This window comes from Pseudonaja textilis, chromosome 1 (assembly GCF_049901715.1).
Source record: "Pseudonaja textilis isolate UNSWEBS1 chromosome 1, rPseTex1.2, whole genome shotgun sequence".
In the NCBI taxonomy this organism is placed as follows: Eukaryota; Metazoa; Chordata; class Lepidosauria; order Squamata; family Elapidae; genus Pseudonaja; species Pseudonaja textilis.
Genome location: NC_141990.1, coordinates 157,691,660 through 157,708,532, shown reverse-complemented (window position 1 = coordinate 157,708,532; position 16,873 = coordinate 157,691,660). Strand labels below are relative to the sequence as shown.

At 37.0% G+C, this 16,873-nt stretch overlaps 1 protein-coding gene across 1 annotated transcript; it reads right to left on the bottom strand.

Annotated features, from left to right (window-relative positions):
• Positions 1–3,673: 3,673 nt before the first annotated feature.
• Positions 3,674–13,096, bottom strand: MEP1A (meprin A subunit alpha). The gene is made up of 14 exons (XM_087919411.1): positions 12,708–13,096; positions 12,591–12,615; positions 12,503–12,510; positions 12,413–12,461; positions 11,560–11,600; positions 11,404–11,479; positions 10,404–10,521; positions 9,570–9,745; positions 9,167–9,388; positions 8,266–8,400; positions 7,458–7,673; positions 5,756–6,223; positions 4,572–4,739; positions 3,674–3,796 (listed from the first exon to the last, which is right to left on the bottom strand). Exons 1-14 carry the CDS (start codon positions 12,765–12,767, stop codon positions 3,768–3,770), a joined length of 1,791 nt encoding a protein of 596 aa, XP_087775537.1. The 5' UTR covers positions 12,768–13,096; the 3' UTR covers positions 3,674–3,767.
• Positions 13,097–16,873: the final 3,777 nt, after the last annotated feature.

Genomic DNA, 16,873 nt, shown 5'->3' with positions numbered 1-16,873 from the left:
AAGTCTTCCCTTTACTACCTCTATGACCATTTCCACCCACTGCCTTATTAAAAAGTTTCTAGCTGTTGGTGCTGTTCCTTCGCACCCTTACTGCCCAAAATAGCTTTAGGTTTCATAGTGATTGATGTTACTTGCAAACTGCCATGGTATTATTAGTATCCTGAAAGATGGCATATAAGGAATAGTGATCAATGATAAATAGTTCCCTCTCTTTCAGCTTAGTTTTTCTCTTTGTCTCCCTCTAGCTCCCATGAATACCTTCTGGTCAGAAGGAACTGAATATCCATATATATGCCACTTTTATTTAAACATTTGCTCAGTTATAAAGTGACTAAAATAAGTATAATCTCAATTTCAACAGAATTCTCAGCATTTCTAAAACGAATAAACCAAGTGGCATTGTTTCAACAAGTGACTTAAAAGGGGGATTCCAACTATTTGAATAAATCAGGGATATTGGTGCATCTGCTGCTGAGATAATTGGATATGTTATTTATTGTATTCTTATTTCATCCCCCTTCTCAGCAACTCTGGACTATGTAATGGTTTTGGGGTTTTTTTTAATTCCACAAGCCATCATGAATTCAAGGGGAACACTCATTATAATACCTTCCTGAAATTCCGAATTACATTTCTGAAAGAACAGCTTGTCCCAATCTAGTAGAAGGCGAGGGGAAAGAGAGAATGGAAAGGAAGTATTTTAAGAGGGCAAAAAGGAAAGGAGAAGGATTCCTGAAAGAGAAAGATGTTGCCCTGTCTAAGACTTGCTCCAGTACAATCTGTCACCAGCATATGTTTACTTTCCAAAAACGTTTGAAAACAAAGTTAATTCTTGCTCTCTATATTACAGCAGATTAGTTTATCCTATTACACAGTACTGCAGACTGCTGGCTAGATGCACACTCCCCTCCTGAAGAAAATATGCCTTTTTCAGACACATGTGGAATAATATACCACAGCTGCTTTCTCAGGAGTAAAAAGAAAAGGACTGGTCCTTTCAAAACTAGAAACTTAAGAGAAGTTGTACTATAAAGCAGGGGACACAGCCATGTTCCTTATATCATCTGAATAATATTCAGAAGTTCTAAGACGCTGAGATAGTTAACTGAACCATAGAACATTTGTTCAAAACATGCTATTTCTTTAAAATTAGGTAGGGCAATTAACTAGGAATCATGGAGTTTCATTTTTATATTCTGTGTATTTTATATTCTGTGTATTCTATATTGTTCTGGTGAACTAGGAATATATCTAACTCTATCCAAATTTAAGGCTAGACTTGAAGATATTTTTTATTTTTGTGATCTGAAATAATTTGAACTCTGCTGCAATCTCTTTATAGACATTATAGACAAAATAGTGCAGCAGATCATTGCCATCTTGTGGTCTTAACAAAACACTGCAGTTTTATTTTGGATTTCCTTTCAACTAATTTGCAGAGGTGCATGGGGTACTTTGATATGAATAGCCCTGCAATTTATCTCCTTCAACACAGAAGATTTTTGATTACTTGAAATTAAGGTTTACATTTTTATTTCTTTTTAATTTCTCCATAGTTGGAATATTTTTACAAGCAATAAATAAAACCAATCTTCCAAAACGGAAAAGAAGGGTTGAATCCTCTACCCATATGTCTATAAAGTGAGATAGAACTTTATAGAGCTTTTTTTCAACTTCCATATACTGATTTCCTAATTGTCAGAAAGGCAACACCTGTTGTGACCATCTCTCTCATACATCAAGGCGTCTCATGGAAGACACCTTGGGGCAAAATAGGAGGAGGGAAGGTTTGAAACCTCCATTCTTACATCATATGGAGTCAGCTATATTACACTGACAAAGATGCATTGTGATTGACCTGGGATACTTTAATAATGAGAAGAACACTCTGAAAATAAAATATTTTGAAGAGTTGAGTTTCCACTTTTGAACAACTGGTTGGGTTGTGAAAAATAATAATAACATTAAGAAAATGTTCTTTAGTCTGAAGAAGAGACTGAATAAACAAAAGTTAATATGAAGTAAGCTTCTTTGTTGCTCTAGAGCATGGGTGACAAGCTCACAGTGCCATTTTGTGCCATTTTTCCCATTTGTGGAGGTGGGGTGGGCATGACCTGCACATGATGCATCTGGCCCATAGGCCGCCAGTTTGACACCCGTGTGTCTAGAACAGGGGTGTCAAACTCAAGTTCATTGAGGGCAGGATCAGGGCTGTGGTTGACCTCAGAGGGCTGGGCGGGTGTGGCCGACTGAATGGGCATGGCCAGCTTGATGAAACTCCCCAAACTGATGGTATGTTTCCTCTTTGCGTTGGGTAGACTGGGTCAAAGCTATGCTGGCCCAATCTTTCCGCTTCGCACTGGGTAGACCAGGATGGTCCTGTGGGCCAAATCCAGCCTTTGGGCCTTGAGTTTGACACCCCTGGTCTAGAGCAATTCTCAATTGCATTATAGCAGTAGTAGTCCACTCTATCAAAGAACCTAAAGCTTACTCTAGTACAAAAATATCATTTGTATAATATATCTAATATTTAAATAAATTTAGAAGTGACTATGCTATACTTTACCTGGACTATAAATCCAATCTATGGTATGCATGCAACTGTTTGTGAGCCACTGTTCTAGAGTGTATAGCTAGAACTGGGTAGATATTGGAAGAAGCTAAGAAAGTCGTTGATGTAATAGGCTGCCTTGGTAATAACCAGATTCTTAACGAGATGGAGAGATTTCTGTCAGGGACACTGTTAGAACATCTTGCATTGGTTTGGTTTAGTTAATCCCCAGCATGTCTGGAGATCTTCCAAGCACCTCCCAAAATATTTTTGAACTAACATTTAATGGATTATAAAAAATGTATTAGATACTTATTAACTGGGTTTAGTTAATTAAATTAAGAGCGAAGTTTATGTTTAACATGCCGCTAAAATGTTAAGTGTGATCCTGAGTTCAAGAACAGTCGGCTATCCTGATCTACAGTCCTAAAGGTGCTTTCTCAGCTCAAGCTGAAGAAGCTTCTTGGATGAGAAGTGAAATGTCTTCAAAGAAAAACAAGAAAGTCCAGTTGCCTCTTGAAAAAGCACCTTTGAGACAACTGTGACCTGGATGACTAAGAATCTCCATAGACACCTGATTGACAGAATTACAATGGAAACATAGAATCTGCCATCTGAGATAACATCTAGCAGGCAAAAATCCTGATCTTATGTTTGATACTAAATGGAGGGCATTACTTCAGTAAATCTCTAGATGTACCTTTGTTTTTCTTCAGACGTCTCCTTCTTTCATGCCTGCATGTTTGTTCATTGAATTTATTTTTATTTAGGGATCTGCAAAAACAGCTGACCCCAAATAAAACTTATTTTAATTCCAACATAAGTCTATACTATCTTCAGAAATACTTAATGAAGAACTGAATTGCTAATGTAATGTAATTATAATAATTTTCTCTATTAGATATTTCAACTGTTAGTTGTTTGCAGGTTATATGATTTAAAATACACTATTCTATTTTTGACACATACAACGTGTGGACTAGGACAGTTATAAACAACATTTGAAGAATTGTAGACTGAGATATATCCTTGTCTCCTTTTGACAAAAGATATTAAGACCAACACATGAAACAGTGCATTTTATTTTTTATTATTATATTTTCCACCTCGGTTTTCAAGAGAGCAGGGCCAGTAAATGTGAATCCACAGGAAATTAGTTGGGATAACTGATGGAAGCAGAGGAGACGTACATTTCTTTGTCAAGAATTCCAAGGATTTATAAAACATTACCTGGATCATGAATAACTGTAGATATGACCAGAAGGGGGGGAAAAGAAAAAGAACAAAGCTTTTAATTATAATTGTCAGCAAGAAGCAGAAAGATAAATTACATAATCTTTGAACTTGAGAAATAAAGCTGATAAAGTTTTTCTGCCCAATAGGAGGAACTTTCATGTAAAAATAGAAGTTTAATCATGCAACTGACCCAGATGCAGATGTACACCCAGAGAGCTACAAGGTTACCATAGTCTATATTTTATCTTACAATGAAACCCAAATAGTTCCCAGATTTTTTTCTGCATGCATCCAAATAAAATAAGTTTAAATGTGTGTGGTCATCACAAGGCCAGCATAACATATATAGTTCCTGTATGCATCTCACTTGATCACGGCAACTATGACATTTTATCCACATTGTCTGTTGTTTGTTGTTGAGTTAATAGTCAGACTGGCAAATTATCCTGACTAACTTTCTTGTCCTCTCACCCTAGCATTTCCCTTGATCTTTGATTTTGCACTGAGGACTCCACACATTGTGCTGAGCACTTTTTGAGCTTGTCTTTAGCAAGAACACAGTTCTTTGTGAGATTCCCTTCACCCCTCATATTAGTTACATCAAAAATGTATGCAATTCATCCTCCTCCTATTCTGCCTCTTGTTCCGATTTGCTCCTTCGCATCTGATACCTACTGTATCTGAGTTATATAACAATCTGATTACATAAAACCTAAAAATGACAACAGGGTTCTTATCTACTCTTTCTGCTTAAAACACCTGCCAAACCACCATAGGAACCTACCTTCAAAATTTGAAAAAATGATGAGATTGTCATTTTTAACAAAATTTCTCCGGTACATTTCACTATATGGCAAGATGTAATGCCATCCCCATCCTGGGCCTATATGGGTGTTATAGGAAGGATCAAAAGTTCCAGTAATGTCAGCCTTATCCCAAAAAGGTTTCCCATCTGTCAAGCAAAATAAAAAAAATAACCATTAAAAAATGAGGTGGATCAACATTTTATATGTATAGCTGCCAACATTTTTAGTAGCTATATAAGATTCAAATAATCAGACAACATTTCCATCCAACATTTTTTACAGAAAAAGTATTTAGAATATAAGATAATTTTGCCTTGGTAGTGAGGATGGTTGGGGAAGGGAATGTTGTCCTCCCTACATTATTTTATAAAATCTGTGTTAATAAGCTTTCTCATTCTCCAGGAGAATTCCTGCAAAAAAAATCTAATTAACATAACTTTCATTATAATTAGCTTCACATGTCTCAGAGTATCTGAAAAATGGAGACTTGGCTTAGATACATCTTGCTTATGACTGTTTCTGCATTATATTTTGCCAATGAATACAGATGTAGTTAGATGCTTTCAGAGACATACTGTAATTTAAAATGCTACTGATAAACTTTAGAGAATCATGTTATGAATGCATCTGCTCTCCCGAATGGGGCAGCTGGGGGAATTATCCAAGTAGCCTTGACTTCTGGAATATTATTTGTAGATACATTTCCAGGTCCCTAACATTTTGTTTTCTTTTCAGCTGCAAACTACAAATACTTTTATGCCTGATTTTTGTTTATACTTTATTATCACCTGAATTTGTCATAGGTTCTAGAGATTGTCTCAAATTTAACACCAAACCAAGAATTTTTAGCACTTCCAGATTGGATTTCACTAAGTCACTTAGAAATGGGGGGAAAGGTATAAAATAAATAGTTAATTCAATTCTGCAAAAAATTAGACCTGCTTCTTGATGCTAACCTAACCTTCCAAAACTAAAAGTTCTGTCCTATTGATGCTACACTATCTTCAACAATTCTATGATTTTTAACATATAAAATTTGATTCTAATCTATCCAGTCATAGGGAGTATTTCAGATCAATTTTTTTAGCAGCTGTAGAATTATGTTTCTAAACAAGAAAGGAAGCTGTCAGTTCTGCACAACCCAAACCCCCTTTAGACTTACTGTAACGCTGGTTGGGGTCTGTAACAAAACTTCGGCTTGCTGACATCCTTTGGGTGATGTCAGGATCTTGATCCACTATGGTGAATGTCACTTGCCTGTTCACAGCTGGCCATTCTAATGCTCCATCATTCTGGCCACTACACAAAGAAAACATGATTCCTAGGTAATCTCCATTTGAGTTGGCTGGACCCCGGGGATAGAGACTGAGCACAAAGCAGTAGCCTTCAGAGTTATAAAAGATAGGGCTTGCCAGATAATCTCCTTTTGAGGTACTCTTTAAAATGGAAGTGAAGTTTCTTATCTGCCAAACACTGGTAGGACATTCCGTTTCAGTCAGAGTGATATCATCAAGGTGAATTCCACCTTTGGAATTCTGTGGGTCTCCTTTAAGGCCATGAAAAACATAGCGGAATTTGGTCCGGGTGTTGAAAGGAATGTTTGCAAAGTTCCACTGCTTCTCTCCATCACCTGAAAGGGGAGAGGGAGAAATCTAATATTTGATTCATTTACATATTCAACCCATTTTATGCCGCTTTCCCTGCGAGGATCTGAAAGCTATATTTAGCAGACGCTAAGTGAGGAAGACATGAGGATGAAATTACTTCTTTTGAAAGAAGATTGGCTTGTGCTCATTCTTTAGATTTATTCTTTCTGATCTCATATATGAAAGACTAACCTGAGATGTATTTTAACAGAGCAGGATTTCTCAACTTTGGTAACTGTCAGTTATGTGGATTACAATCCAGGGGTGGGATTCTACCGGTCTGGACAGGTTGTAATGATTCTGCACAGTTTGGAGAACCGGCAAATCATGCCCATGGCTGGCCACACCTCTCTCCGCACGCCCCTCCCCTCCCTACCCAGTCAGTCTTTATTGTGCATGTGCAACATCATGCCCATGGCCGACATCGCTGACTGCATTCTATCTGGCCCAGTCACTCCTTAAGATATGATCAGCTGTGCCGGGATCCCCCTCACTGTCTTACTGCTTCACCCAGGAGGCTTCTCTGAGGCCCAGGAGGCCCCAAAATGGAGTGCTGGGGGGTGCTGCGAGCACCCCCTGCGCTCTGTTTTTTGCCTTCCTAAGCCCCAGGGAAGCTTCCTGGAAGCAAAAAATGCCCCCCCCCCGAGGCCCAGGAGGCCAGAAAATCAGGTGAGGGGGTTGCTAAAAAAAAAAAAGAGAAGTCACGCCCACCCAGCTATACGGCCATGCCCATCTAGCCACACCTTCAGAACCGTTGTTAAAAAATTTGAATCTCACCCCTGCTTCAATCCCAGAATTGGAGTGGCTCTCTGACTGGGGAATTCTGGGAACTGAATTCTACACATCTTAAAAGTCCACACACCCATACACACCCACAGCCTTAACAGAATCCCCAAAAGAGGAGAGCTGTGTGGCTTGGTCTGTCTCAGGAGAAAGCTTCTGAGTTAGTTAGCTGGACGAGGGGGAAGGCTTGTCTCAAAATGTGGAAGCTCACAGATGCTGCACCAATAGACTTTCAGCGTGGCATGAAAGGAGAAACCAGAGCGATTCTTATTCCCTCTATACAAATGGCTGCAAAGTTTTTCTGGGTTTATTACACACCCCAATTAGGTATTGGATATGAGAAGGCAAAGATAACTGATGCTCTCTTTAGGAGATAAAGTATAATCCTGCATGCCTCATTGTAATTAAATCCTCAAGGGTTACCTGAGAACTCACCACGGATGCTCTTCACTTTTATTGACTTCCTAATGTTTCCAGTACCATCATCAGTTTTAAGCCACACAATCAGCTCATCTTTTGGACTGCCATCAAATTTGTAAAAAAATTGTAGGCACTTCTCATTTCTTCTTGGATAAAGAATGCGGGACTCCAAAATGGCTGTTTCACCTGAAAGGCCTTTGGTGGTATCGAAGCTCATAATGTATCCTTTCTCTGTAAAGTAGATGAAGATGATTTAATGTCCTATGAAGCATGGTTCACTTGGGACAATTGTGCAGGATTTCACTGGGCACTCATGAAAATGTGCTACTGTAATCTTATAATAAAAGTAATATTAGCATTCATAACTGGTTTTCTAGCCCTGTCTACTTCAAAGGGCTGGCATCAGTTTTGCAGGTCTGGATATGCTTCCCTCTCCTTCCCTCTTCCCATTATCTTTCTGAAACCTGGGAAGTGTCAATTCTGAGACACTTTCTCAAATTACTTTTGTGGCACAGACCAGATTTCTTTTGTTTGACCATTGCCTCGGTTGTGGGTCTTCCTCCTGATCTTCAAGGCTTTTCCTTCTGCCCACAACACACTCACAGACACACACACACACACACTATATAGATATAGATATAATCATTAGGAGATTTTAATTGCTGATTATTTGTCACATATTGACACTTCGGGTACAATTAACATTACAATTAATTCTCTCTTTTTTCATATGCTATATCCTTCCTATTGGCTTTGATTACTAAATGATTTCCAGTTGTATAGCCACTTTCTCAACCATTTAAATTACACGTTAATATGTTACCTAAGCAGCGGTTGTTGTTATCCCTGGTTGTAGTCAAGGTATGTTCCCAGTCCTTGTCGTCTCTTCCATTTTGCACCATGCCACAGATATTGATGGACTCAAATGAACATTGGTCAAGGATAGTAAGACTGGAAGCTGCAGGAAATACCCCCCACACACACACACATTTCAGATTAAAGTAATCTAAATAGAAATTAGACAGATCTCTTCCTAAATTAATGACAGGTGCTGTTCTCTTCCCAAATTAATGTTGTGCTCCTTCGGAGAATTAAAACATCATCAAAACTACCTTGTTAAGGCAAAGACAGTTTGAGAACCATTCCCAGCTCCATATGAGTATTAGTGTAGCATGATGTCCTATAAGTGTTCTGAATGAATAGTTGAGTCAATTTTACACAATATTTTATAGACCAAGAGATGCAATGAAGTAGCTGGGAGGCCATAAATGATCAGAGGGTGCTGACGGCAATTAGTGGGGACTAGTAGCTCCATGTGTGCCTCAGATTTGGATTGATCCCTCCTATTGTATGGTCTTGGGAAAAGACATGCAAGATATGCAAGACATGCAAGGCTCAAGAAGTTGCAATTGGGTATGTGTGCATTCTGATGGACCCCCAAAACACCTTTGTGCTTTCAGTTCTGTAGTTTCCATAGAGATATTCCTAATGATAGACTAAGTTGTTAAGGAATATTTAAGATGTAAGTCCCAAAGTTGAGCTGAAGAAGCTTCTTGGATGAAAAGTGAAATGTCTTCAAAAAAAATAAGGAAGTCCAATTGCCTCTTGAAAAAGCTCCTTTGGGACAACAATGACCTGAATGACTGAGACTCTCCATAGACATTTTAAGATGTAAGGTTACTATTACTATAGCATGAAAATTGAGTAAAATAGAATAAACTTACCACAATGGTACATGCGGTTAAGCCTTTCTAGATCTATCTTGCTCATGTCCTGGCTTTGCCCAATGACATTGTTGAACTCTGGAATTTTTGTTGTAATTGAAGGGACGGAACTGTTCTTATTGAATGAATAAGGTCCATAATGCAAGACAGATTCATAATCATATGGGGTGTTTAAATCAGAAATGAAACTGTCATCATATTTGTCAAAGTTATATGCCTGACCTAGGAAAGAAAATACCCAAGTTTTTAGGCTAATTTGAAAATTAATGATTTAATATTTTATTAAACAATTAGATAAGACAATCAATTATAACAGATCTAATTTGTACAATTTGCATAGTCCCTAATACATTACTTAATACATTATTTACTTTGTAACATATTTTCTGTCCTTTCCACTTACCATCAATGATTGCATTCCACCAAATCTTAACATAGTCATCTCGATCAGTGCGTGACTGTTCATGGTAAAATCCAAGGGCATGCAAGAGTTCATGCTCCACAGTGTCTTTATATTCACAACGTGATCCAATAGAAACGACTTGGCCATTCTGAAGATCTCCCACATAAGACCAGCATCTGTTATACCATGATATGTTCATTCATTCAAAATAGATGATTTAATATCACATCTAATATAAATACATAACCATTTAGTCTAGAAGAGCCAAATGAGAGCAGAATGAGAGCTTCCCATCTACCACATAGGATACCATCTTATTTTTCTAAGCTACCCATTTATATTATATAACGTCACTACAACTTTAAAAGCACAACTATAATGATGTGGGAAAATACCCAACACACACACACACACACACACACACACATGCACATGCACACTGATGCTGTTTTATATCATACAAATGCAAATCTTGGATGATACCTATTCTCATACTTCTTAATAGACAAAAGATCATAGGGCTATTCAGATCTTAATAAACAGGCCTTATATCAAACGTTCATGAATTTTGCAAAAATGCACAAAGGTACTGAAGAATGTGTAGAAATCGTACAGAGGGGAAAATGTAGTCACGTACAGAAAATCTGTCTACATTTTTTCAGAAAGAAGGCCGGTCGATGGAGAAACTGTCTACTTTGTGCTTTATACAAGGTTTCAATAAAGAACAAGGGAAGGAATACAGTATCGTTTTGTGCATTTGAACTATGGGCAATAATTATCTAAATGCAACAGCTTTCTATCATAGCGTTAGCTTGTCTGTTTGAATAAATTTACCCATCCAGCTTTTCAAATTGGAGGTAGGACTTCTCTCCTTCATAGGGTTTAAAGTCAATGCAAGATTTGAGTCGAAACATCTCAAATGCTTGAAATATGACACCCTTGGTATTCAGGTCTGAAAGAAAAGAATGCGTATTTTATATTCTTATCCAGTCTGTAGACAAATGAGAGATTCACAACTTGCTCTTAAATAAAGCATGTCAGATATTTTTACATGGCTTTGAGGATACCATAGTCACCTACAAAAGCATTATATACTTCGTCAACAATATCAGAAGTAATAAATTAGATAAAAATGGAGTGCTACTAGAAGGATTCTCCCAGTAGTCATTTGCTTTTTGTACCCATCACTGAATCAACCAATGATCTGGAGCAGGGATAAAGAAAATGGCTTGCAAAGCTACTTCCTTGAGTAGTTATTATTGGAGCAGTATATTACTTAGTCCTTGAATAAAAGTGTTTGGTTCTCAACAGTACTGCCTCTTGACAATGATTTAGCACTCCATTGTGACTCATAACTTACAGTGGGGAAGGCGGGGGGAAGGAAACCTATGGAAATCTCTTTAAATCAGAAGTAATATTTTTAAAAATGACTTCCTAAAAATGTGTTTCATTACCAGAACCCTTGTTCTGACTCAGTGTTCCTTCCTCTCTATCAGGGCTTGACTAGAAACATCCTGGAAGAAAGCAAACCACTTTCATTACGTCAGGAAAGTTACATGGAGGGAGCTAATGGGTCAAACTCAAGGAGAGTTTGTCTTTACTAAAAACCCTGAAATCTGGAAGAGCTGGCTGGAAACATTGAAACTGAAGCCCAAGAGGAAGTGAGCACTCAGTTAAGGAAGGGAACTCTGAAGGAACATTTTAAGGGAGTTGAAAGGGGAAGAGGGCAGATGATCCACTCAATTTGCCTTCTACTGGAATTTACTGCTTAATCCATTGTATCCATCAAACTAATGATCAATCTAGTGTTCTAGAGCAGAAAATGTCTTCTTACCTATACTGGCACCCATTTTGTACGGAATTGGCAGTTTCCATCTATAGGAGTCATTTCTCAGTGCATTCCTTTCATGCTGTTAAAAAAATTAAACTATGTTTTTTAAAAAGTTCATTTTGTAACTTCTTTATAAATAAATAGATCAACTTTACATACCGGCATGATAATGTCGCCTTCAAAGAACTTCTTTCCTGTTGCTAAATTTGGAATGAACAATAGTTAAGGGCAAAGCATTATTTAAGAAATTATTATAGGTTTTTGTTCTCAAAATCTTAGACATATAGATAAAAAACAACATTTGATATATTTTTCCTGTTTACTATTTAACCTGTCCATATCAAGGTCTGGGAGTCAGTCTGGATTTTTGCTGCATTGTTATGCACATTTAGCTTGAACATTTTTTTTACTGGACACAACAGAGTGAATAGCATGTACTGGATGTCATTAGATATACACCAATGTAGGTACTTTATTTTAAATGGTCTTTGTTTTCCTTCATACCCACTACCTTAGTAAAATAATTGTGATTATGAGGGAGATATGGTCAGTGGAGAAGGGAGAGAAGAAATAAAGGAAGCAAGTCAATTTTTGTTTGTTTCTCCAAAATTGTCCTCAGAGAACAAATCAGATCTTCATCTATGTGACATCCCTTCATAAACTTGAAGAATGCAGTCATAGGTCCTTTAAAGTTTTCTTCTCCAAACTAAACATTTCCAATATTCTCATTCTCTTATACAGCTTCGATTTTATTTTATTTTTTTGGCAGTAGTGGAACTTACTCAGATTCAGTGCTGTAGTACTCAAAGCTTCCAATCAAACCAGATAGTCTTTCCAGGCCTCACCACCAAGAATGGCTGAAGCCAACATGCTATCTTGATTGGTTCTTTGTTTTGATGTTCTGTAGCCCTACTCTTTTCTATTGATATCAGTGGATCTCAAGTAAATATCTTTTTTCAATTTATATTCATAAATATACAATAGAATATTGTTCTCCAATGGATTTGCTTACCTGCATTGATTTCAGGGATGCCTTGCCTAGGTTTTCCTTCATCTAAGGAGTTCCCTTCAGGATAAATGAATACATACATTAGTATCAAATATGTACTTCTTTACAGATAATTACTTCAGACTATATGCTCCCACTTTAAAAAAAGATACTTCTTTCATTTTGAGTTCTTTTGATTTACCTTCATGTTGTGCTGTTCTCCTGATCTGCAATGACAATTGGACAATTTTAGAAACTGAAGCAAAGAAAATAAATTAGTGTTGTATCAAATCTAGAAGCATCTAGGAAAGTATCATACCGTAAAGGTGGAAGAGACAGTCAGGAGTGCTGCCAGGCACAGGAGCCGAGGTGAAGACATTTTGGAGTGCCCGTGAATGACTGATGGCGTGGCATAAATAATGTTTAAACATTCTGGACTTTGTATTCAGTGTCAGAGAAATTTATTAATAATTAGGCAATCACAAGCTAATATTTAAGCCATCTTATTATTTCCTAATTATACCCTAAGGATCAATAAACTCATTTTTTCTCTATATAGTTTTCCCTTCTTTCTCTAGAGACATCAGAAATAATGATATTGACATTGTTGCTTATTTAGATGCTTAAAGAACATTCCATAAATTCCATGAACAAAACACCCATGTATATGAAACCATGTAAGTATTAATAAATAAGAGAATGATCTGGCCATTCTCTCATTTATTAATAAATAATACATATTATTTTTTGTATTATTTATATATTAGGTATTTATCCATAGAAAACAGATGAAGGACCAAATGAATGAAATGAATGAAATGAATGGAATAGGCAAATATCCCTAGGGATTTGAAATATCCCTTTCAAAAGAGGAGGAAATAAGAACTAAGGAATTACAGGCTGTCAATCTAGCAGTTATATTTGTGTCAATTCTAGAACAAATCATAAAGATATCCATCAGTAAGCACCTTGAAAATAATATGACAGTTACCAGAAGTGAACATGAATTTGTCAAGAACATATATTTCCAGATTAACTGTACCCCATTTTTGACCAGATAATTTACTTAGTAGATTGATGATATATTGTATTTGATTTGACAAAGTATCCAGTGACATTAACAAACTCGCTAGTCTGGAAATTGCTGGAACGTATGTGTCCGGCCAAAAACCAAAGAGAACAGACAAGTGGCTATCTGATGAAACCATCAAAATAGCTGATCAGTATAGGGCAGCCAAAGCCAAAGCTAAGAAGGATGAAGTTAACAGGCTGAATGTGATTTTCCAATATAATGCCAGGAAAGACAAAAAGAGGCAGTGGGACAAGTAGTGTCAACAACTGGAAGCAGCTAACAGGACAGGACATACCAAGGTCATGTTTGCCTTAGTGAAAATGATGCGATCCAGCTTTTCAGAAGATTGGAGGAAGAACCATAAATAATTCAAAGTAGATGATATACTTTGGCTGAAAAATAAGGAAGATCCTGAAAAAGATCTTGAATTTTTTTGGCAACAGCTGCATATGGACATGAGATGTTTAAAATCAGCAAGGAGAAAATTGAAGTAGTTTGAGAATTTATCAACGGATCAAGAATTGTTCAAGATGTCAATTTTACTCTGAAATCAAACACAGGATAATTTTAGGCAATGGTTAACATGAATAAGATCTGAAAAAGCAGAGGTATTGATATAAATACAGGAAAATTACTTAGAGCAATAGTGTTCCTTATAATGATGTATTGGTGTGAGAGTTGGACACTGTTCAATGGCTGTTCAAAGAAGAATTCATGCCTTTGAACTGTGGTGCTGGCATAAATTATTGTGGATAGCCAAATGGATAGCCAAAACAACCAAAAGAGAGGCACTGAATCCTATAAAACCAGAAACACCACTAGAAGCCAAAAATCACAAGACTACATTTGATTTTCTTTGGCCATGTCATACAAATTCATTGGAAAAGCAAGGATGCTAGGAATGATTAGTGGATCAAAAAGAATGGGCAAACAAATAATTTTCTGGCTTGATATCATTAAAGCTGATACAAAGATTGAACACCCAACTACCAAAAGAAGCTGTGCTTGACCGGGTAGCACGGAAAGTACTTGCCTATAAAGTCATCAAAAGTCGGACCAACTGAAAGATTAAGACTAATTATAGAATGGATATGGATATAGAATAGAGGTTACCTGGCTTGGCAAGTATTAAGATACTGGGACAATTATTAATTAAAAGTGAATATAAGTCTGCTATGTGATATAGCTGCCAAAAACGGCAAAAGGAATTATAAGTTGCTTCAATAGGAATATGATTTCTACATTGTGGAATTTTTTTTTTTTACTGTATTGTGTATCGTGCAGAGGAAGGTAGAAAAAAACAAGTTTAACCACAAGACCTTGAAATAATCTTTTTTTTTATGAGCGCAGAAATAGCAATAGCATAGATAGTGCAACTTAATGGCTTCTAATTAGAAAATAGTTGGAAGGAGTGCCAGAAGTGTCTGACTCAGGGCTTTGCAAAGCACTTATTTTCTTCCTCTTCTTAACCTGCTAATCTTGCAAAGTATCTAATCACAAATTGGCAAAAGCATAACAATAGGCTTTGGCAACACAGAGACTCCTTGACTTATTCATTTAGCGACCGTTGAACAGCATTGAAAAAAGTGACTTAAAACTGGTTCTTGCACTATCAAGTGGTGCAGTGTCCTCACAGTCACATGATCAAAATTCAGGCACCTGGCAACCAGCATGTATGTACAGTGGCTGCAGCATCCCAGGATCATGTGATCACCATTTGTGACCTTCCCAGCCAACTCCAAACAAGCAAAATTAATTTGGGGGTGGGTGGGTGGGAAGCTTAACAATCTCACAACAATTGCATTAATTCATTTAGCAACTACCTCACTTAGCACCAGAAATTCTGGTCCCTCTCGTGGTCATAGGTTCTGGACCATCTATATAAAGTGATTTTTGCTATTTCCCTCCATAATATATATTTTAAACATATAAGATGGTAATACATGGTAATACACATCTCTGTACGCCAGCTGGAAATTTTGAGAGGTTAAGACTGTTTTAAATGAAAAATAAAACTCATTTTTCATATTATAGTTCATCCTCGACTTATGACCCAAAATGTCTGTTCCTAAGCAAGACAGTTATTGAATGAGTTTTGTCCCATTTTACTTTTTTGCTACACTAAATCACTGCAGTTATTATAAATACATGCCAGTTGCCAAGCATCAGAATTTTGAACACTTGACCATGGGAATGCTGCAATGGTTGCAAGTGTGAAAAAAGGTCATAAGTCACTTTTTGCAGAACCACTGTAACTTTGAGCTGTCACTAAATCAAGGACTGCCTGTATTTAAAGCCATCTTACTCTCCAAAATAATACCCTGGCTTTCCAGAGATGAAGTATCATCATGCTTTTTGTACCGTGTATATTTTAAAAAATTCAATTCTCCTACTTTTAAGAAAATCTTCACTCATTACATTAGCATAAGATCCTCCCTTACTATGTCAGCAAGGGATCTCCAGCACTTTTGGCCTTGGGCAAGTATTTCACCATTATTTAGAATCTCTAAGTCTTCCATCAATGTACTTTGCTAGTATTTTGAGGGCATCCACTTGCTAATTTGGCATTGTGGGGAGTTCCATCTTCATTGCCATTTTGGATGCATGCAACAATGTTGCGTATTTTTCCAGAGAAACTGTTTTAGAGCACTTCTTCATTAGTAATAACGAATCTTTAGGCATCTTTGTTGGAAGACATCAAGTCTCCTGTTAATACTTGCCGATGCCTTCCAAGTCTTACCGACACAAATGGGATTGCTATAGAAGTGAGCAAATGGACTTTTTAAATTTCAGTGATATAGATGAAGAGGACCAAGTTTTATTCATTCTCTGGAAAACAGCTGTTGTTTTGCCAATGCAGCCCTTGATATCCACCTCTCTATCGCCATTTCAGGTGATTACGCTGCCTAAATAGGTAAACCTTTCTATTTCCTCAAATGGTTGTGATCCAAGTGTGATTCCCTGTATCTGTGCGGTGGAGCTCACATACATGATCTACATGATTCCTCCACACTTATCCTGGGGTCAGTTTTGGTTTTGCTTCTTCATCAAAGACAGTCGTCACTTGTATTTTCATACCATCTTCCTCAATTAGGAAAATATCATCTGCCACTCATTACATAGGACAGCAATATTTTGACTACATTCATTTTTAGTTTGTTGCAAAGATTAAGTTAAAAACTAGTCCCAAAATCTTACTGGTAATATTTATCTTTACATGGCATCACTAGAATGTACTCTGGAACATATAGTCATTATGGCATCTACTAATAGTAAACTCCTGTATTTAGGACAGTCATGTTTGGTTCACACATGTCTTATGCACCCAGCCATGAGTGATCTTTACCATGAAGTCAATCAGAAGTGTTATTTTACTTGGATTCTATTTTTTGTGACTCTGTCCTTGGCAAATA